The 22463-nt window shown below is 28.3% G+C and overlaps 5 protein-coding genes across 5 annotated transcripts; 2 read left to right on the forward strand and 3 right to left on the reverse strand.

Moving 5' to 3' along the window:
* The first annotated feature begins 371 nt into the window (after nucleotides 1-371).
* On the forward strand, nucleotides 372-3316 carry LOC134838375 (membrane-bound alkaline phosphatase-like). Its single transcript, XM_063853891.1, has 5 exons — nucleotides 372-483; nucleotides 715-971; nucleotides 1032-1262; nucleotides 1325-1975; nucleotides 2909-3316. Exons 1-5 carry the CDS (start codon nucleotides 420-422, stop codon nucleotides 3314-3316), a joined length of 1611 nt encoding a protein of 536 aa, XP_063709961.1. The 5' UTR covers nucleotides 372-419.
* Nucleotides 3317-3408: 92 nt separating this feature from the next.
* Nucleotides 3409-13082, reverse strand: LOC134838376 (epidermal retinol dehydrogenase 2-like). The gene is made up of 4 exons (XM_063853892.1): nucleotides 12823-13082; nucleotides 6079-6196; nucleotides 3598-4195; nucleotides 3409-3538 (listed from the first exon to the last, which is right to left on the reverse strand). The coding sequence occupies exons 1-4, from the start codon at nucleotides 12964-12966 to the stop codon at nucleotides 3436-3438; spliced, it is 963 nt and encodes a 320-aa protein (XP_063709962.1). The 5' UTR covers nucleotides 12967-13082; the 3' UTR covers nucleotides 3409-3435.
* A 1241-nt stretch (nucleotides 13083-14323) lies between these two features.
* On the reverse strand, nucleotides 14324-15682 carry LOC134826924 (tumor suppressor candidate 3). Its single transcript, XM_063839436.1, has 2 exons — nucleotides 15516-15682; nucleotides 14324-15445 (listed from the first exon to the last, which is right to left on the reverse strand). The coding sequence occupies exons 1-2, from the start codon at nucleotides 15597-15599 to the stop codon at nucleotides 14549-14551; spliced, it is 981 nt and encodes a 326-aa protein (XP_063695506.1). The 5' UTR covers nucleotides 15600-15682; the 3' UTR covers nucleotides 14324-14548.
* A 1015-nt stretch (nucleotides 15683-16697) lies between these two features.
* Nucleotides 16698-17440, forward strand: LOC134838042 (peptidyl-prolyl cis-trans isomerase-like 1). The gene is made up of 2 exons (XM_063853486.1): nucleotides 16698-16835; nucleotides 16898-17440. The coding sequence occupies exons 1-2, from the start codon at nucleotides 16759-16761 to the stop codon at nucleotides 17340-17342; spliced, it is 522 nt and encodes a 173-aa protein (XP_063709556.1). The 5' UTR covers nucleotides 16698-16758; the 3' UTR covers nucleotides 17343-17440.
* LOC134838041 (protein aurora borealis) lies at nucleotides 17400-20792 on the reverse strand. Its single transcript, XM_063853485.1, has 5 exons — nucleotides 20452-20792; nucleotides 20148-20341; nucleotides 19886-20085; nucleotides 19629-19826; nucleotides 17400-18650 (listed from the first exon to the last, which is right to left on the reverse strand). The coding sequence occupies exons 1-5, from the start codon at nucleotides 20679-20681 to the stop codon at nucleotides 17940-17942; spliced, it is 1533 nt and encodes a 510-aa protein (XP_063709555.1). The 5' UTR covers nucleotides 20682-20792; the 3' UTR covers nucleotides 17400-17939.
* Nucleotides 20793-22463: the final 1671 nt, after the last annotated feature.

Here is a 22463-nt window from a genome sequence, read left to right on the forward strand (position 1 = left end):
CAAAAACATAGAAAAAAATTTGGAGCGGCCTTATTTAAAAAAAAAATAAATAAAAATTAAATTAAAATTTTTTTTATTATTTTTTCATAAAATATAAAATTAAGTTTTTTTTATTTTAAAATTACTTATTTTTTATTTTTACAATATTTTTGACCTATCAAAGTTCAAAAACAAAAAACTTTAGCAATAAAGATCTAAATTCTCTTAATTGATTTATTCAACAGATAATAAATAATAAAGTTACTTAATGCTTCTTATCAATTTATAGATATTTAATCAATAAATTGGCTAATCTCGTGGAGCAGCAAGTACAATAAAGATTAACAGACCCGATAAGATAATGGAATTGTTGCTACTTAAATTTAATTCGACACGAACCGAATCAGTCTTTGCTCGAAATTCAATAAAAATAGACGAAAATGCGCTTAATTTTTAAATTTCTTATAGCTTTTTCTGCTATTGCTGCAGTTTTCACCGAGGATGGTAAGCATAAATTTTTTTATTGCAAACTACTGAAGTTATTGGATAAACATTACACGAAAAATTTAAATTTAACTTGAGAAAAAAAAGTCACGTTCACCTCATGAGATTTTTGATAAAAAAATTTTAACTTGTGATAAGAAAATTTATTTTATCACTAAATAACTCATAAAAACCATTGTTTTTAATCTTATCTTCGATCAAGAGTTCAATAACAAATTATTTTTCTTGTAGACGGTCATCATCCACATTTCAAAACTGTTCCTGCGAAAAATGCCGAGGAAACTACGTCTGAATTTTGGTACAAATCCGCTCAAAAAGTGTTGAGCGAAAAATTGAAACAAAAGTTGAATGAAAATGAGGCGAAAAATATCATCTTTTTCATCGGCGATGGCATGGACTTCCCCACGACAGCTGCTACTCGCATGTATTTGGGAGCAGAAGAGAATGAATTGTCCTTTGAAAAATTCCCGCATTTCGGATTGAGTGTCGTAAGTAAATTTTTTAATCAAAAAAAAAATTTTTTTTTTCAAATAATTTTCATTTGTTAGAATTATTGCGTTGATCGTAAAGTACCTGACTCTGCATGCTCCGCCACGGCATACTTAACGGGAGTTAAAGCCAATTACGGAACCATCGGCGTAAATGCAAATGTCAAGCGATATGACTGTAAAGCCGCCATGGATGCCAAAAGTCAAACGGAATCGATCGTGAGATGGGCTCAAAATGCAGGAAAAGCTACAGGATTTGTTACTACGACTAGAGTGACCCATGCCACCCCCGTAAATATCAAATTTTATCAAAAATTAATAATTTTTATTTAAATATTTCCCATTAAAAATAGGCTGGCGTCTATTCCAGCATCGCCAATCGTTACTGGGAGAACGATGTTGAGGTCAAAAAATCCAATTGTGATGCCAAAGTCACGGACGACATCGCAGAACAACTCATCAATGGCCCAACTGGCTCCAATTTGAACGTTATCATGGGTGGCGGACGCAAAATGTTGCTCGACAAATCCATGAAAGACGACGAAGGTGTCAACGGGGAACGTTCTGATGGCCAAAACTTCATCGAAACCTGGCAAAAATTGCAAGGCGATCAAAAACGTAATTTTGAATATGTTTGGAACAAAACGGCATTAAACAAAGTGGATTATGACAACACAAATTACTTGATGGGACTTTTCGAGGCGGATCATTGTCGTTACAACTTGGATATCAAAAAAGAAAATTTGAAGGAAGAACCAACGTTGACGGAAATGGTCGAAGCTGCCATTAAAGTGTTGAAAAAGAACAAAAATGGATATTTCTTGTTTGTGGAGGGAGGTCGCATCGATACGGCTCATCATGATGCCTTTGTGCAACACGCTCTCGAAGAAACTGCGGAAATGGCGCGTGCTGTGGACAAAGCGTTGAGCATGACGAATGAGACGGATACACTTGTCGTTGTATCAGCGGATCACGGACATACTTTGACTTATAATGGATATGCGGTGAGTTGAAAAATAAAAAAAAAAAAACAAAAAAAAATTACCAGATATGTAAAAAAAATTAAAATTTATGGTCACAAATTTTTTGAATTTTAATTTTTCTAAATTTTTTTAAATTTTTTTTAAGGTTTTGATAAAAAAAAAAACCTGAAATAATTTCAATGTCTTGAAAAATTTTCAGAGAAAAATTATAAAAAATTTAAAAAATTCTCCAATTTTTATTCGCATAATTTTTTTATCTCATGACTCACTGAAGTTTATGAGAATTTTCTACGATCACGGTGATTTTCAAATAAAACTATCTCTGATTCATGAAATTTGTCTTCTAAAAAAAAACAAAACGAAGCTCGATAATTTTTTTTAATAATTTTTAGACAAAAAAAAAATATATAGGTATAATTGAAAAAATTTTCTCCAAAATGACTTTTTTGAATTGAGAAACACAAGAAAAAAATTATTTTTGAAAATAATTTCGATTCAGAGTCATAAATTTTCTATAAATCAATATGAATTTGACAAATTTTGAAGTTTTTGACTATTTTTAGGCTGAAAATTGATAATTTTACTTTCAAAAATTAAGAATTTGGAACAAAATATTGACAAAAATTGCTAATTTTGACGATCTTCTTCATTTTTTCTAAAAATAATTTCATTTTATGATCCTTTAATTTCAAATAAACCTTACTAATTCGCATAAAAATCGACTTTTCTGTCAAAAATTTTGCCAATTTCAAGACATTTTAAAAATATCACGTAAAATCCGCATTTTTGATTCTTAAGTCTTTTTATCGCTTTCAAAGACACTTTCATACTCAAAAGTTAAGCTTAACTTCATAAATTTTCTGCATTTTAAAAATTAAAAATTTTCTTAGTGTCTCAAACTTTTAAAATAATCAAAATTTCCCAAAAAATTAATAAAAATTGTATTTTTTCTAGCAACGTGGTAACGATATCTTGGGCATCGCTGGCACCAGTGACGAAGACGGCATCCCATACACAACACTCAGTTACGCCAATGGTCCCGGATACAAAAACACGTACAACGAAGGTGCCGGCGGCCGAAAAGACCCCTCAACACAAGACTTGAAAGCCTTGGATTTCAGTTTTCCCGCCACCGTCCCATTGGAAGTTGAAAGTCACGGAGGTGCTCATGTCGGTGTCTGGGCCAAAGGACCATTTTCTCACATTTTCGTCGGAAATTACGAGCAAAATGCAATTCCTTACTTGATGGCATATGCCGGAAAATTGGGACCTTATTCCACGGGCAGCGCCTTCATTTCCGTTGCTTCACCATTTTTGCTTTTAATTGCCGTTTTCACTTCCGTCAGACACTTGTTGATGTAAATTCGTGAAAAAAAATACAAAAATACACATTTTTTGCTTCTTATATTTTAAAAACGTCAACATATTCATTTAATTCTAAGCTAAAACTAGTTTTTTCGTATAATTCTGTGTGTGTGTGTTTAGCCAGCAACGGCACGTCCTCGAGTCTTGAAGAGCATCATCGATTCGGGCGTTTTCATCACACGGTGCATCATTTCCCAGCACATTTTTGCTGGTAAAATGCTAAAAAAATCAAAAAAATTTAATAAAAATTAAATTTTGATTAAAAATTTTCATCTTACTTCTTGAAAGGCACCACAAGTCTCACACTATCGGGCAAAATACACGTCACCTCGTTCCGTTGCACGGCCTTCACGATGCTATCTGCGACGTATTTCGGCTCCAAACACGGAATCAATCGCGGTCTCACGCCCTGGAACATATTCGTGGCAATATGATAAGGACACACAAGCGTCAAATTGACATTATCATGCCCGTGCGTCTTTAATTCCGTGAAAAGTGACTCGTGGAAGCCAACACAAGCGAATTTCGTGGCAGCATAATCCGTGCATGCATAAGTGCCCAGCAAGCCAGTTACGCTCGACACTGTCACAATGTGTCCCTTATTTTGGGCAATCATGTCGGGCAAGAAAGCCTTTGCCATCCAGTAATGCGACAAGATATTCACGTTATACGTGTTTTCGATGGCCTTGTCGGGTAATTCGAGTAATGTGCGACATGTGACGATTCCCGCATTGTTAATGAGAATATCGACTTTGCCGACTTCGTCGCGAACACGTTTTGCTGCCTCGTAGACACGTTCCTTGTTGGCGATATCGACTTCGTACGAGTGACACGTGTAACCTTCGGCGAGTAGGGCTTCAACGGTTCCTTTGATCGCTGGAATAAATTAAAAAACAAAGATTTTGTTAGAAAATTTGACTGAAAAGAATTGAAGGGTTAATATGGTAAATCGCACATTTGCATTTTAGGGGAAAATTGAGTTTATTGAAAATTGCAGAAGGATGAATATTTTCATAAAATTTAAGAGATATTCATAAAATTAATCGAAACGAGTGATTTATTGCAAAAATATGCAAATTAACTTAAAACCCAAATAAGAGTCCATCAAAAAAAAATTTTTTTTTTCAATTTTTTCTGTCACAAAATTTAAAAAAAAAATAATTTTCGTGCTATTTCATCTAAAATTTATAAATTTTTTCACGGTTCATCATTAATTTTGTGATTTTAAGGAATCTACATACATCGAGAATAAAAAATTTATAACGAATTTAAATTAAAAATATAATAATATTTTAATGAAAATTAAGATCAACAAAATATGAAAAATATTGTCAGTAATTTTTTAAAAAAATATTTTTACTTTTTTATGCCATTAAATTAATTTTTTTTCACTATTTGTTGAAAAAATTCAGGAGAAAAAAAAATTGCAAAAAAGGAAATTTTTTGGTACTCTTTTATTAAAAAACGATAAAAAATAGCAAATTTACTTTAAAAATATATTAAACATGAACTTAAAAAGTTTAAAAAGCACATTTTCTAATGAAATATAGATAAAAAAAATTTTTTGAGTCACGTGACCAAATTTAAAATTTTTTCAATTATTATTTTGTGAAATTTTATATCAATTTTGAGTGATAATGAAAACAAAAATTAATTTGTTGTAATAAATCAATGTTAAACGTTCAAAAGCGTCAAAAAAGTAGAATTAAATAATTTTTATTATTATTATTTTTTTTTAAATAAAACTAAAGAGACAAAAAATTAAAATAAAATTATGCGTCTTCTATAATGCACTAAAAGTCCAATAAACACGAAAATTTAAAGAAAAATAAGAATTTGAAAAACATTAAACAAGTTCTAAAGTTTAGAATTTAGATAGAAATTTTTTTTCTGCGTAAAAATAGTTTCAATTTTTTATTCATCTAGTTTTATGAGCTTTGACATCAAGAAAAAACTCATAAATCAACTTTTACAATCAAAAATCATAAAAAAAATTAAAAATAGGTATATTTTTCTAAGTTTCTCAAAAAACTACAAATATGCGATGTACCATTTTTACCCCGCAAATATTCTAAGAAGATAAAAACTAGAATCCGTCCCAATAAATATGTGACGTCAACTTTTTTAAATTCATTCATTATTAATTTAAGTGCAAAAAATTTAGATTACAATTTTTACGTCATTTCATCCTGTCTCGAATAAAAATGACATTATCCAAATTTTTAAGATAAAAGGCTTAAAGACTAAAAACTTTGAAAATACGCTAATGTCTTCATTAAAGACACGATAACTTTGGATTCGATTGACATCAGAAAGACAACATACACAAAAATCGTGTCTTCTTCTTTGTTTATGAATAAATTTTGAATAAACTCTACCGGTAACTGGTCCTTCTACGTAAACAACTTTCTCAGATTGGCATCAGGTGTGTGTTTTTTTGGCTGTATTTCGTATCTGCGCGATGTTTTGGTTCAAATTTTATGCCTAAGTTTTTTGGATGCTAGTTTATTTTATAAAATTTTTTTGGTTGAAACTTGTTTCATTTTTTTCGTGTTGGATGCATTTTTTACTTTTTAGTAAATTCGAAACGAATTTGTTTCATATTTGTAAATTTTTTGATGCTTTTTTATAAAAATTTTGGATAAAACGTGTTTGATGCATTTTTGCTTTAATTTTTTTTTGTAAATTTTATCTTTGATCCCTACCAGTTTTTTTCTTTTGTATTTTATTGAACTTCCTATCATTAATATCATATTTACCTTCAGCATTGACATCCCAGATTACAACTCTAGATTTTAAGCGGGCAAAATTCAATGCCAAATGACGTCCAACGCCGCCACCTCCGCCGGTAATGAGAACTGTTTGACCAGCAACGTCCTGAAAAAAATCATAAAATTTGTTAGTTAATAAGATTTTTTGCTGAATAATGTGACAAGTTGCAATTTTGCTCTTAACCTCAATAAGGAACTGACATCAAGAGACTTTTAATGATTTTTCTAAGGCAAGTTGGACATTGTGGCATTGTGTGTGTGGTTATTTATTATGCAATTAAAATTCAGCACGTCGATGGTTTTTTATGGTCTAAGCATTAAGTAACATATTATTATTATTAATATTTTTAGTGTTTTGTGACAATGTGCTTTGTTTTGTTTAATTATTAGGCACGCACAAGGTTCGAGGTTTTAGATGCAAGCAAAAAAGGAGGTTTTTTACGGTAACATAATAGGTAAGAATATTTTTTTTAATTTAAATTAATTTTTAAATGTTTTATTTTTTCATGATTTTTTTTATTTAATTTTAATTTCTATTTAATTTTAAAAAAATTAATTAATAAATTGAATTGATTAAATTAATTTTTATTCAAATTTAAAAAAAAAATCAAATATTAAGCACATATTTTTAAGTTTTGGAAAAAAAAATCAAATTTAAGGAATTTTTTAATTAAAATAATAAAATAAGAGTTTTTAATAAAAATTAATTTTAAAATAAAATAATTCGTTAAATTAATTTTTATTGAAATCTTGGAATTTAAAAAAATAAAAAAAATCAAATATAAAACACATTTTAAAAATAAAAAAAATCAAATTAAAGACATTTTAAATTAATAAAAAAAATTAACAATTTTTAATAAAATTTATTTTAAAAAAATGATCAGTTTAATTATTTTTTAAATAAAATCTTGAATAATTAAAAAAAATCTTTTCAAATACAAAACTAAAAAAAATCAAAATTAAGGAATTAAGAAATTTTCAATTAAAATAAAAAAAAATATTATTTTTTAAATAAATAATTTTTAATAAAATTTAAAAATTTTAATAATAATTTAAAATTGAATTTAAATATTTTTTTATTCAATTAGCAATGCAAGTCAATAAGTATGCAACGTAAAAAAATTTTTCAAATCTTTGAATTTATTGCGCGCGTTAAAAAAAATAAAAAATTTCGCAACGTCTTGGACAAATAAAAATAATAAATTATTATGACCTACATTTACCAAAAGACTGGTAATTTATGTAAATATCCCACTTTTGAATTGAAAATGACACAATTTATAGTCATGAGTTTTGAAAAAATTATTAATTCTTAAGAGTTTTTAACAAATTTGCCCATAATCAATAATTAGATTTATTAAATATTAAAATTTAACAAAATTTTAAAAATATCTGATTTAAATTTAAATTTTTTTTAAAAAAAAAAAACTCTAAAATTTTTACAAAAAAAATAACAAAAAAAAAAGTTTTTACACGTGTAAAAAACTGGTCCTTCTAAATTTAAAAACTTTGTTAACTTTCATCATTGTGTTTTTTTTTCGTAAAATTTAAAATTTAATGCAAATTAAAAACAAAAATTCAAAAAAACGCAATTGTTTAACTTGCAATTATTATTTTTTTTTAAAAATAATTGTGATTTTCAATATTGTTTAAGCTTTTTTTTTAAATTTTAATTAAATATTATTAAGTCGTTCATTGATTGATGTTAGTTTTCTTTTCAACATTTAATTAAAAAAAGAAAATAAGTTAAAAAAAAATGTACAATTGCAATTTTGCTCTTAAAAGGAACTGACATCAAAAGATTGATTTTTTTTTTTGGAAATTAACAAATTAAAATTCAAATGGTTTTTTATGGTCTAAATTAAGTAAATAAAAAATATTATTAAATTTTTAGTGTTTTTGACAATGTGCTTTGTTTTGTTTAAAAAAACGCACAAGCGAAGGCAAGCAAAAAAAAGGTTTTTTACGGTAACAAATAGTTTAAGATTTTTTTTAATTTAAATTAATTTTTAAATGTTTTATTTTTTCATGAAATTTTTTTAACATTTAAAAAAAAAAGTTAATTAATAAATTGAATAAATTAAATAAATTTTTATTCAAATTAAAAAAAAAATCAAATATTAAAAATTAACAAATGGAATATGATTATATTTTTAAAAAAAAAAAAGTTTTTAATAAAAATTAATTTTAAAATAAAAAATAATTTTTAATTAATTTTTATTGAAATCTTGGAATTTTTAAAACACATTTTAAAAATAAAAAAAAAACAAATTAAAAAATTAAAAAAAAATTAACAAAATAAAAATTGATCAGTTTAATTTAAATTTTAAAATCTTGAATAATTAAAAAAAATCTTTTCAAATATAAAACACATTTAAAAAAAAATCAAAATAAAGGAATTTAGAAATTTTTAATTAAATTTAAAAAAAAAAATTATTTTTTAAATAAATAATTTTTAATAAAATTTAAAATTTATTTTAAAAAAATTATTAATAATTTAATGATAGAAATTTTATTGAGTTGAATTTAAATAAAATTTTCCTATTTTGAGGAATTTATGATACTCAATTAGCACTTTTTCCCTCAAAACCATTGATCCAGACATTTCATCATGCAAGTCAATGACCAAAACCAAGTATGCAACGTAATAATTCAATAACCAAAAAAAGTAAATAAAAAAATTTCACTAAATGACGACATTTTTGACTCTCATCATCTTCACACGTGAATTTATTGTGCGCGTTAAAAAAAATAAAAGTGGAATTTCGTTCTTCTTCTTCATGTCTCTTTTGGTATTCACTTCACGTCTGTGGACAAATAAAAATAATAAATACAAATATTATTCTGACCTACATCTGTACCAAAAGACTGGTAATTTATGTAAATATCCCACTTTTGAATTGAAAATGACACAATTTATAGTCATGAGTGTATTGAAAAAATTATTAATTCTTAAGGTTTTTTCTCCGTGATTTGATTTTTTTTTTCGTTGTAACGACACTATTTGCCCATAATCAATACAAGTTTTGAAGAGGAAGCTTCATAAAAGCTACCAGATTTTTATTGATAAGTAAATATTAAGCGTTGTTCAGACAAAATTTTAATTTTAATTAAAATATCTGATTTAAATTTAAATTAGTTTCCTTTGACCAAAAAAAAAACTCTAACGAATTTTTGTTACAAAAAAATAATTTTTAACAAGTTTTTACACGTGTAAAAAAATCTAAATTTAAATACTTCTCGTTAACTTTGTGGATTTCAATAAAAATCGCCGCTCATTCATTTATTTCCGCTCAAAATTTAAACGCAATTGTTTAACTTGACAATTATTATTTTTTTTTTTCATCAGACTGTTTAATTTTCCAATAATTGTGATATTTCAATATTGTTCGAGCTCTTGCTTGTTTAAATTTTACACACTAGCCCAGGTAAATATTACGCATAGTCGTTACATTGACATTTCGTATTATGTTAGTTTTCTTTTCGCACATTTAATTAAATAATGAAAATGACAAAAAATGAGTAAATTCAACAAAGCACCGCCTAAAAGATTAATTTTTTTTATCTTGACTTGTTAAAGTTCGAAGATTCACACCTTTTGAGGTCGAATTTTATTCTTACGTGAAAGATCAAGAGGTTCGTCGCTTGTGATGAGGTCTTTTGAAACTGTGGTTTTGCATGACAAAATAAGCAAAGCGAGGCAGCGGCAAAAAATAAACAAATGTTCAACATATGTACGAACAATTACCGATTAATTTTTTATTTCATGCGAAACTTTTTTCATGTTGCCATCCTACAAAATAAAAAGTTATGAAATCAGTAAATATGTGTTAGAAAGGCATCGGTGGATGGAATAGTGATTAGCGTTGTGCCACTGTTTAAGTATTCGCATGGCAGAAATGCATTTGAGACATTGTCTGATGTGAATTTGAAAGAAAAGACCTTATAACATTTAAATTTTTACAAATAAAAGGGCATTTATCATAAAATTAAATAAAAATTGCATTTTATTAAGATTAGACTCGTAAAATCTTATGAAAAAAAACAATGAAAAAATTTAAAATAAAAATTTATGACAGGATGTTTGCTAAAATAATAAAAAAGTTTACAATTTAACATTCAGAGGTGAAAAAAGTTTATTCTTTCCCGGGATCCAAACTTATATTTAAAAATTAGATTTACAATTCAAAATAATAAAAAAAAAATTAAATCAAGTCAATTTTATATTTTTTTTTAAATTACTTTTAAAATTGTTTCTTTTAAAAATTTTTAATTTCTCTCTGATTTTTTAAAATTTCCCGGGAACGATGTTTCATCACTTTTTCCACGACCTTTAACTTTTGCCTTTTTTATTTTCTTTCTTACTTTTGTTTTAAGATATTTATTTTAATTTTTTTTTTCAAAAAAAATATTCATATAAAACTAAAATAAATCTTCATTTCATTTACAAGAAATATTCAATTCTAATTTGCGTTTAAAAGTAAAAAAAATTAAAAATAAAAGTAAAAAAAACTTTAAATACCTAACATTAACTTAGTAAAATTTTAAAAATATAAAAATCAGTAAAAAAAATAATTTTTTTTAGAAATGGAATTTAAATTGATGTTTAGTATTTTCATTTTAAATTTAGTAATAATTTATTTACTTTTTTTTATTATTTAATTTAAAAAAAAAATAAACCTTTATGGATTTTTTCATTAAAAATTTTTAAATTTATTAATTTTCATTAATAATTTTATTTATTTTTATTTTATTTTATTTATTTTTTTTTTTTGCGAATATTTGAAAGTTCTGTTTTTTATTTTTTTTTAAAACCAACGTCATTTTCTGTAAATATAAAAAATTAAATCCTTGTTTTTGCCCCCATGTAGGTGCAAATCTAGTTTATTTAAATAATAATTTTTTGTATGGCGCCCAAAACCTTCGATTCAAATGTTTAACACACATTCATCCGCACAACAACCTTTCCCTCTATCAAAGTGACACGAGGCATTAGCATCTAATTATTTTTTGTGCTTTGTTTCGCAAAAAACTTTCAGCTCCATTCACTGCAGCACCAAATTTATTTGCCTCTCCAATTATCGCAGTTACCGAAAAAAAATTTGGTTTAACGACCTTAACGTTTTTTTTTCTTGTGATGTCTTTCTAATAAATTTAAATGACGATGGCACGTAATTGCAAATATTATTGTTTTATGAGGTTTCTGTCGGTTTTTTGAGTTATTAAGTGTCGTTAAATGCTAATAGATCTCCCAAGTAAAATTAGTCATTGATGATGAAGATGTATTCAAATAACAACAACGTCTATTTGCATATTTACTCAAGCAAGTATTTTATTGTTGTTTATTGAAATCGTATGGTTACGCCTTTTGAAATTTAAATTTTTCTTTTTTGCCAGATTTGAAAACTGCTTTCGTAAAAGGTAGAAGTGAGATGAAATAAATTGAAATGTGGCATAGATAAAAATTAAATAAGGTCAAGAATTTGCATGAATCAATGCAAAAAAATATAAAATTGTTGGTTTTTCAGACGGATTTTTGAATCATAGTTGCAATGAAAGAATTTTTTTTTTGCAAAAAAGACAAGTGCAATTTTTGCATTTCAAAAATCACAGGTTGAAATAATTAAAAATGTAAATTAAAAAAAAAATAGATAAAATAAATTTCTAAAACTTGTACAAAAAAAAAATTTATAAAAACTTAAAAGTTTGGCAATTTTTCAACCAAAATTGATAAAAAATTGAAATATTTAAAAAAAATGAAATTAAAAAAAATGAAATTTTTGAAAAAAAATTTTGAATATCGAAAAATATATCAGAAAATTTTATCTTTTTAGAAAAAGCCACAAAAAATTGAATATAAAATTTAAAAAAAAATTAATTAAAAAAATTGTAAGAAAATTTTTGATTTTTTTTTTACCAAAGTCAGCAAAAATATTGAAAATTTGGTTTAAAAAAATTAAAAAAAAAATCAAAAAATTTCTAAGGATTTAATTTATATTTAATTTCATTAATTATCAATAAAATGACGGAGTAATTAAAAATAAATTATTTTTAATTTAAATTAATATAAATTAAAAGTAAAATAATATCTTAATATAAAAAAAAAATTCGCCTTATTTGCATTCAAGGCACATGTTCAAAATAATCCTAAAGCTAAATTAAAGTTTTAAGAAATTTTATAGGAGGATCTTCCATTAAAGTAAAACATATTTAACATTGAGGTAAATTTAATTTCTTAAGGCAGAAAATGTAAAATGAAGCAATATAATTACTTTTAGGTACCTCCCATAAAAAGTCTCTTCAAAAAACAAAAACCGACTCAGTGGTGTCATAATTCCGGATGAAACTAATTTTCATGATATTATTTTAAATATTTAGTCTCAGATATTTCGTCAAAGCTTCACAACACCAAAAAAAAAATATTAAGCTCTTGTTTGTATAAATTTCAATTAATTAAAATATTTTTTTAATTTTTTTTAGGAAAAAAAAAGTCGACTCTCATCGATATTCGCCATATTAAAAAAAATCTTTAAATCGATAGTTGTTATGCATCGCTAGGTAGTTCATTCACTTTTTTTTAGCTCTACTCATAAATAACTGTTATGAAGTAAAACGAGAAACTTTCTTTTGTACTCTATTTCTATACGTTATTCTTGCCTCACACACGGCCCGTTACTACTTAGCATGCTTGTACGAAATTTCTTCGAGCTACATACGTTAATGTTGACTTACTTTTAGTTTTCGCAGCTTACTTGGCAGAAACGTTAGGAAAATGGATTCGGCAATGAAGTAAATTGATTTTATGAAGAAAATTATCAAGTCGATCACTAAGGAGTAAAAGTGCTCCCACGCACTTTCGTAAAGTAAATTTGCCATTTTTTATTTTTTTTTTCTTATAATTTTTTTTTGACGTCTTTTATTTATTTTGGCACACAAAAAAAAACCTGAAACGATTAATTTTTTTCTATCGATTTTTTTTTTCAAAAATTTGTTTGAGACGAACCGTACTTGAGAAGAGTTAAGCTCGAACTGACTTAAAACTAAATGTTTCAATTTTCGAATGATATGCGCTGTACGACGATCGGCAATGTTAACCATAGTTAAGTCGCACAAAAGCCACCGAGGTATACATTGAAGAAAAAAAAAACACGAAGAGTGATAAAAAACTAAAAAACCGATGATGAACGAAGAAAATATAAAGAAATGTTAAACAAAGTAGCAGCAATAGAGATCGTGTATCGTGTTTATTTTTTCATAAGGAAATGCAATGTAAGCGCATATATGTTGCTACAAACATTTGATCAAAGTGAATGTTTCTAATGTTGCTGAAATTATGTAAGTTTTTGTTTGAGTTTTTGTCGTGTTGACTGGAATTTCGCAAGATATGAATTGAATGTGCTGAAGGAATGATGGAAATATACAGACATTTATCAATCAATCTTGACATGTGTGGTAATTCAACGACATCTAAATATGTCTATTATCTATTGGATACAGGTGAAGAGCCAAAAATGGGAAAAAAACAAACGATTATGATTTTTTTTTAATTAAAAATGTAAAAAAAAAAATATTTTTTATTCATTTTAAGACCTAAAAAAATGTTTTAAGACATTAAAGTCTCTTGAGAATTTATCAGGTAAGTTTAAAAAAAATAAATTTAATAAAACTAAGTAAAATTTTTAAATTTTTTGTATAACGGATTCAATTTTATGAATTATTACCTAATTCTTCTTTATTTAATTTTTTATAAATTATTGATTTTACAAAATAATAAAGTAAAAAATTTTTTAAATTTAATTTAAACCTAATTTAAACCAATTTATAAAATTTTGTATCTTAAATAAATTTTTTTTGAATTTGTAAGGATCTATTTTGAGGAATTTATTAAATTAAAAAAAAAATTAAAAATTTATAAAAACTGACAGAAAAAAAATGAAATTTATTTATTATTTTTTGGGAAAAAAACTCATGAAAAAATTAAAAAGTATGAAAAACACAAAAAAATATAAATTTTAATTTGGTCTCATTGAATTTTTAACATTTTAATGGACAAAAATCCTAAAAAATTAAAATTACTAAAAATGTGAAAAAAAAAAATTATTTAAGATTTAAATTTAAAAAAAAACTGATTTTTCTAAATTTTGTTTGTTTAAATTTTGTTAATTTTTACTTTTTAAAAATTTAAAAGGATTTGGGTGAATAAAAAATCAAAATTAAAATTCTTTAGCAATTTTCTTTATTTTCTTTTTGTAAGTGTGAAAATTTGATACAACTAATTCTTCATTTTTTCTATCTATAGATATAAATTTATCCAGTCACAATTTCAATTTTTAATAAATCATTTTCGGTGCTTATTGCAGGTGTCTTTTATTAGTACATTTATAACAAAATGAAAAATTTTGTTCTTTGGACTTTTCACAATTAATTTTTTTTTTTGCAGAAAAAGAGTCGTCACAATTTATTTAAACAAGAAACTGTATGGATATCCGCCTGCTTTGCTTCTGAAGATTGATAACAGCAACGAGAAGAAGATACACACCATGCCGAGACCCACAATTGCCATAATCTTGCCTTTGCGTTTGTCCATTTCGGCTCCGCATTCCGTGAGCAAAATCATTCCGACGACAATCAAGCCGTTCAAGATGAAGACAATGTAGGTTTCGAACACTAATTGCCCTTGTGATGACGAATGAATGTACGCAACACCTCCATTTTGTGATTTGTGGATGAATGGCGGACCCCGAATGTGATTCCACATCTGACCGGAGATCATGGCGAAGCAGAAAAGTACCGCTAGTAATGCCCACATTTGCTTATTTTGCAGGAATTCCAAGTTGTTGCGACGCAAATAGAGGAATCCGCCGGCAAAACTGACAAGCAGCAAGAGTGCGATGGTACCTGAGTAGTTTGGTGGTCGGAAAACGCGAATTTGGAGATCAGTTCGTTCCTGCACCCATTTTGCGATAACTTCCGCCGAGATGCCGACTCGTTGAATGTCCATGGTGTCGGAACCTTTTGGCTTGCCTTTAGCTGGGAAGTGCATAAATACCGGTGCTGTGTTCAATCGCAATGCCTGGAACACGTCGGAGCCCTCGTCAAAGTCCACCATCACGAAGAACAACTTGTTCGAGTACGCCATGGAATATCTGTAGGAGTTGGCAACAATTTGGTACTCGTCATGGGCATGTCGGCAAATTTGACACTGTCTAGCAGGTTGCAATGCCGTAAACATCACGATAACGGAGTAATTGCGAGGTGCCGTCTTTACGTAATCCTTGAATTTTTGTCCGTTGAAACGCAAGATGGACCGTTTCGCGTTCATGTCGAGCATAGCTTGGACCTTTTCCGATAGTGCCTGCAAGAAAAAAATTAATCCACGTCATTGCTGGAATTCAGGAGTCGCAGAAAAGCAAAAATTTACTCACACTTTTGGTCTTTTGCCCTGACGCGTACAAAGACACGGCTGCCACGAGCACAAAGATGCAGAGAATCTTTGTGAGGAGCTTCATTCTGGGGGATTTTAACTAAAAACAGACGGAAAATTCACTGCCACCGAACCAAAATATTTCTTCAATCGAGTCCCAGATCACAAAAGTACAAACTCGAAAGTGCATTGGGATATAATTTTTATCAGGCGTCATTCATAAATGATGTAACGAAATCAAGGGGTGTGAAATTCATTTAATTTTCTAAGGATTTCAACGGAGGGGGACGAAAATGGTAGGTAGATATTAATTTAAATTTGAAGCCGTTCTTAATTTGACTCTTGTCTTATTTGAAAAAAATTGCAAAATAAAAAGATAATTTATTTTTTCGTTTAGAAATTTGAATGTTTTTAATTCTTTTCAGTCGCTTCGACGATTTTTGGGGTTTCACCAGAAATTTGTGACAGAGTATAGTATCTATGTAAAACCAAAGTGCAAACATTCAGTGCCAATAGCACCATCAATTCACTGTTCAACAAACCTAAGAATACTGAAGATTCGAATTGATATAACTTACTGCCGGTTCATAGAAGAAAAATTTTTTTTTAAAGAGCTATATAGCAGAAAACGCAAATCACGCATTTGCAAGCTGCGATAAAAAATTAAAAAAAACCAAATCCTGGTCAGACTTGTTTCTGATTTTCGCAGGATAAACCATTCAATCCAAAATGTATAAGTCCCATAATTCAAAGGAGCTGGATTACGATACGAAATCCGAATATAAATTGAAGATATTGTATAGGCCAACGGGAGTTTTTTTATATGCAGCTTTTTAGACTGTGGAGTATTTTATTTTATTTGGGAGTAATTAATATATTTTGTGGGCTGGAATAAAAAAGTACTAATCGAAGGTGTTTTCAAATATCTTTTTACCAAAATTTTTTGAAAAATTCTCAAGTCAACAATCCCAAAATATTAAATGAATATAAATATTAAAATTAGAAATCATATAAAGAAAGTAAGTCAAATTTTTTCATTCTTCATAATTTTAATAATAAATTGATGATTGAGAAAACTTAATTTCTCAAAAAATTCATTAAATTACTTAAAACATTTTTCTAATGGAGGAGGACTAGATAAAAAATTCAAATTTTATCCAGTCATTAATGAACGACGCCATAATTCATTGTTTTGTTATTTTTTTGCCGGCTTTTCACAATTTCCTAAAATCATCAATTAAATCATGGCTCTCCAAGCTGGATCAGCCTCTGGCATCCCAGACAAGATGTGGCAACCGCCTTACGTTTGTTTCGAAACAAGGTTTATTTTTAAAAAATTCAAATCCTTCTTTTTTATTCAACTCCCTTCAATTCTTCTTCTAGTATGGGCGACTTAAAAATCGAACTTTATTGGAAACACGCTCCCAACACTTGTCGCAACTTTGCCGAGCTCTCACGTCGCGGCTACTACAACGGCGTCATTTTCCATCGCATCATTCCTGATTTCATGATTCAGGGAGGCGATCCAACTGGCACAGGTCGTGGCGGCACCTCCATCTATGGCGGCGAATTCGCGGACGAAATTCATCCGGAACTGAAGCACACAGGAGCCGGGATTCTCTCGATGGCCAATTCGGGCGAAAATACAAATGGCAGTCAATTCTTCATCACACTTGCACCCACGCAATGGCTCGATGGAAAACACACGATATTTGGACGAGTTGCGGAGGGCATGCAAACAGTCAAGAGATTGGGAACTGTGGAAACAGATAAAGAGGATCGCCCAACGGAAGAAGTGAAAATTATCAAGGCATGGATTGAAAAATGAAGAATTTCAGTCTGTAAAGCGTCTTTGTATTTAGTTATCATTCTATCTACCTACGTCTTAGGACTAAATAAATGTTTGCTTATATTTTTAAAAAATAACTAACGTGTGTGTCAGCTGAGTGCGCTAAGTAAGTAGCAACAATATGGCAACAAGAATTCCTTAAAATTACTCCTGAAACTAAGGGGGTGTGGCAGTGACTGGATCACCTTACAAAATAAACATTATTTCTAAATCTTAGCCGAATGGAGTGACGACGCAAGGTCTCTTGTCACAATTAATTTTGAAAACTTGAGATCATATTGAAAGCCAATTTTCCTTTTGATTCGAAAATTATTTTTAAGTCTTGAAGTTGTGAGATTGGAATTGCACTCAGTTTTTATGTACACAAAAAAAAAAGAAAGGATTTCCTATGCTAATACTAAAAATTATTACAAATCCTACATTTTTTATCACTAAATCGCTTATTTTCGTCGTCTTTCGAGTCCTTATCAATTTTGTTGCTAAAACCTAACCTTTTAACAAAACCAAGAAAAAACCGTGTGAGCAACAATAAAAAGTGCATCGCGCGCGAAAAATAAATCCGAATAAAAATATAAATCAAAAATCCGATCTCATAGAAATATCCATGGAGTTTTCGTCACGCATGAGAGTAAAATGTGTCCCCCTGGCGACATCAAAGTGCTTCAAACTGTCGTTCATTGTCGACGTTTCCGTGAATCCGCTGTCGGTGCGATAAAAGCTCGGCGTCGTCGACTCCTTCAGACCCACAACTTCACTCAGCACGGCATCTTCCTCATTTTCGTCCATTAAATTATTGTCTCCAGCATACAACGAAAATGACAGAGACAAATTTTTGCTGGCGATTCGTGGGCGTCTCCGTACGGGCGTTTTACTTTTTGTGTCGTCGCTGAGGTCCCACGGAGCATTTGACTCGGTGCCCTGATCTATCGACATTTCGGCAATGTGTTTTGTCGTGGAAAGATGTCGAACCGAACGATCGATGGACATCTCGGCGGGCGACAGGACAAGTGTCGAGCGGGATTTTTCGGGTGTGCTGCGATAAAGAGACGAATCGGAACTGTTGTTACTGCGATAGAGGTTTTCTTTGTCCTCCGATGATGATGAGATGACGATTTGAGGCTTTGTCGTTAACGGCGGTGAGATCTTGGAAATGGGTGATAACGAGCCAAAAGTGTCCTTTTTCACGGGACTGATGGAGATGTTGGGCGATTTCTCGTGGAATTGCAGGTTTCTCGCGTTAAGCGGGGTTCCAAAGTTGCGTGTGCGTTGTTTGATTTGTTTGATGTCCTGTAAAAATAGGTTTTGGGAATGAATTTAGAGAAAAACTCAAATAAAAATCAATAAAAAAATTTTATAATTAAAAATAAAACGATTAAGGCAAAAGAAGTTTATAAAATTGGTAAGTATTTGTAGGTTTTTTAATAAATTTTCAAAAAATAAATTTTAATTTTTTTTATTTTTCGCATTTTTAATTTGATATCGTAAAATAATTTTATAGAAATTCATTGGATCAAAAAAAAAATTTGTCAAATTTAAAAAACAGAAATCGATCGAAATAATTTTCAAATTCATTTTTGTTCCTCTAATTATAAAATTTATAAATAGTGTTAACAAAAAATTTAATTTTCCAATAAAAAATTTATTAAATTCGAATTTTAATAATTACGAACTTTATTTTTCATTTTTTAAAAATAATTGTAGGAAGAATATCAGAAAAAAAAATAATATAATTTTTTTTTGAAATTCATTTTTAGGCGAATAAATTTAAAAATAAAAAAATCTTCTGCATTTCAATAAAAAAACGTCTTATTAAAGCAAATTTCTTTTGTTTTTTGTAATATTTCATCGCAAACAGTAATTTTTGAATTAAAAATTCCAAAAAATGTCAAAAATTTTTATATTTAATTTTTATTTTTCTCCCTGAATTTTCTTGATAAAAAATGGATTTATTAAATTTATTCGCCTTAGCTATTTTTTTTTTAATTTTTGACCAACAAAATTTATGTGCGAAATCAGATCAAAAACTTAAAAAAATTTAATCTAGTAAAATTTTTTAAGGAAAAAATATATTAAAAAAAATCGAAAATTAAATTTTAAAAATTTAGTAAAAAATGCTAAAAAGCAATCATTTTTGATCAAAAAATTGGCTAATTTATGAACTTTTTTAAAAAGTGCTAAAAATCAATCATTTTGATCAAAAAATTGGCAAATTTATGAAGTTTTTTGCTATTTTACGCGAAAATTTTTTTTTTTGTAAAAACTTACAATTTCCGGTGTCTTTGGAGGCGGACTAAGCGCCTGGAGGTCAATGTCATGCAGAGAATCATGCAAACTGCTGTCCTCTGTGTTTGCAGCACACGCTCCAAAAGGCACATCAAAGAGCTTACGTCGCAACGAGGCATCACGTGCTTCATGGTCTATCGTCGTATCACAGTCTTGTGGGCTCAGACTTTGTTGTTGGTCCTTTGAAACAAATTTTATGATAAAAATCTTCAAAATTTTAATGAAAAAAATTTCCTTACTTGTGTAAAAGTACAAAAAGGAGCCAATAAGTCTTCAATCTCCTTCGGTAAATTCGGTGGGAAAGACAAAACTGTCTGCGCACATCCGTTCCTCACATTTTTTCGCTTTTTATCTGCACTCGAGTCCGACAAAAACACCGAAGACTCGTTCCGCAGCACTATTTTTTGATTCCGTAACGGACATTCGATTGGGCTTGGAACTGTAAACAAAGCCCAATTGTAACGGAAAATTTCACGTAAGCAATCGATCGAGGTCACTCACCTATTTCGTTCTCCTTAAAATACGAATTTATTGCAGCTTGTGCCCGTTCCTCGAGCTCCGGGTCGTGGCATTGTTGGAATTGCTGGTCCGAAACCTCGACATTTGCCGGAGCCAGGGAGCTCACGTCGTCAATGGTCCATTCGAATTGCGTGCTGCTGTGTTGCGGCGTCGCCGGACGATGAAATAACGAAGGACTGCGAGACAAAAAAAGAAAGATTTTTTGACGGTTAAACCGAACACGAAGAAAACAAAGAGGACGAGAAGAAGAAGAAGGAGGGAATGGCCGACAACGACGACGACTTACCTACAAATCACAGGCAAATGCAACCGATCGGCCAAGTGTTGCTCGAAGGGATTCACAATTTTGGGGAAACGAGACCCGCAAGACGGCGAATTTGCCGACGAGGTGTGAATTATGGGAATCAAGTGGTATTTGTGTCGATTTTTCTTCTGGAGGGAACTCGTTTGTTGCAAAGTTCGGATTCGCGGCGACGTGAATACTTTAATTGGTGTCTTGTAACTCTCGTGTTCCATTGCGTTGCACCGGACTTATTTTTACTAAAATTTTGCTAATTAACTACGCTAGAGTCTTAAAAATATCACTAAATAATAAAAAAGAGATGAGGAGTTTTGATGGCAGTTAAGAGTTCGTTGACGACCGTTGACTGAATGTCAAATTTTACCCGGCTAATTCAAAGTCGTCCCTCTATGTCGATTTTTGGAAGCTTTTGATATTTTAAAAAAAATCAGTGAATTTTGATTGTTGTTTTCGTACATTTGAAGACGAATTTTAAAATTTTGAAAAGAAAAATTGAAAAGAACTTTTTTTATTTTACAATTTTTCTGTCAAGGTTTTTGGAAAATCACGTGAAAATTTGCCGGAAAATCAATTTGAAAGGTATGTGTTTCTATGGATGTTCTGTACGAGGATCCCCGTGCGAAAACACACATTTTACCCAGTGTGAAATTTTTAGACGCCATCTATTTGATGTGTCGGAAGTTCAAAAATTCAAAGATTGATGTTTTTTTAGAAAATCATGAAAAATTAATTTTTGAGACAAAAATAAAATTAAAAATTAATCTTTTGTAAAATTTTTGAAAAAATGTTAATTTGACCTCATTTAAATTTTAGAATATTTTTATAATCGTACCTAATCTTAAATATTTTAAATACTTAAATATTTTAAAATATTTAAATAGAGATGTGTTTATATGAAATTGAATTAAGGGAGTTCCACTCCAAAAAACTAAAAAATAAAATTTATACCTAACTTAAAAAAAAAATTTAAGTAATTTTCATTTTTTTTTTTTTTTTGATATCTATTTAAAAATTTTTTAAATGTTTATTTAAAAAATAAAAATTAGAAAATCAAACGTAAAAATTATGAGCATTAAAATAATTAAATAAATTAGTTTTAATTTTTTGAAAACTGGTTGTATTAAAAATCGTTCTAAAAATAAATTTTGATTTGTTGATATTTGATCAAATTTAAAGTAGATTATTATTTATTTATTTTTTTTTTTTTTTTGTTTAATTTGTTTATTTTTTGCAAGTTAACTATCAAGTCATCTGAACGGCACATTTAATTTTGAATTATTTTTATAAATAACTTTTTGACCATTTTTGAACAAAAAAAAAAATGAATTTTAGTGTAATTTTTGGCATTTTAGTGAGAAAAAAATTAGAATGAAAATTTCTCGTATGAGAAATCAAAAATTTATGAAAATTCGTGACAATTTTTTTTATGAAAGAATTTTTTTTCAAATTTAGACCGCTCCAAATTTTTCGTAGTTTTTGTCCCAAAAACTTTTTTCAAAATGAGGGAAGGCAAAATAAAAGATTTGAAATACTTTTTTTATACAAAATGAGAAATGTTCAATGAATTTTTGACCGTTGATCAACATTTAATTTTATAAAAATTTTTTGAAAAATTATGAAAATAGACTTTCAACTTTTCAACTATTTTTTTTTGATTTTCGTCTTCTGAAATGCCATATATTTTTAAATAATTTACCTTAAAACTAGGAAACTTTAGTCTTTTAAGATTTAAATATCAACTTAATTTTGGTTTTAACTTATCCTTTAAGCAAAAATTAAATTTCTTAAAGTTTTTTTTATCATCGACAAGAATATTAGAATAAATTAGAATTAAGTTAGAGTTAGACTTCAAAATTGATAATGATGAAATTTTTATCTCTAATTATAATTTTAAATTTATAATTGAAGTTTAATTAATAAGCTTGGCAAAAATATGCATTTAAAAAAGCGTTTTATGCGCATAAAATATGCATTTAAAATTAGAAAATATGCAAAAA

Source organism: Culicoides brevitarsis, chromosome 1 (genome assembly GCF_036172545.1).
Source record: "Culicoides brevitarsis isolate CSIRO-B50_1 chromosome 1, AGI_CSIRO_Cbre_v1, whole genome shotgun sequence".
Taxonomy (NCBI): Eukaryota; Metazoa; Arthropoda; class Insecta; order Diptera; family Ceratopogonidae; genus Culicoides; species Culicoides brevitarsis.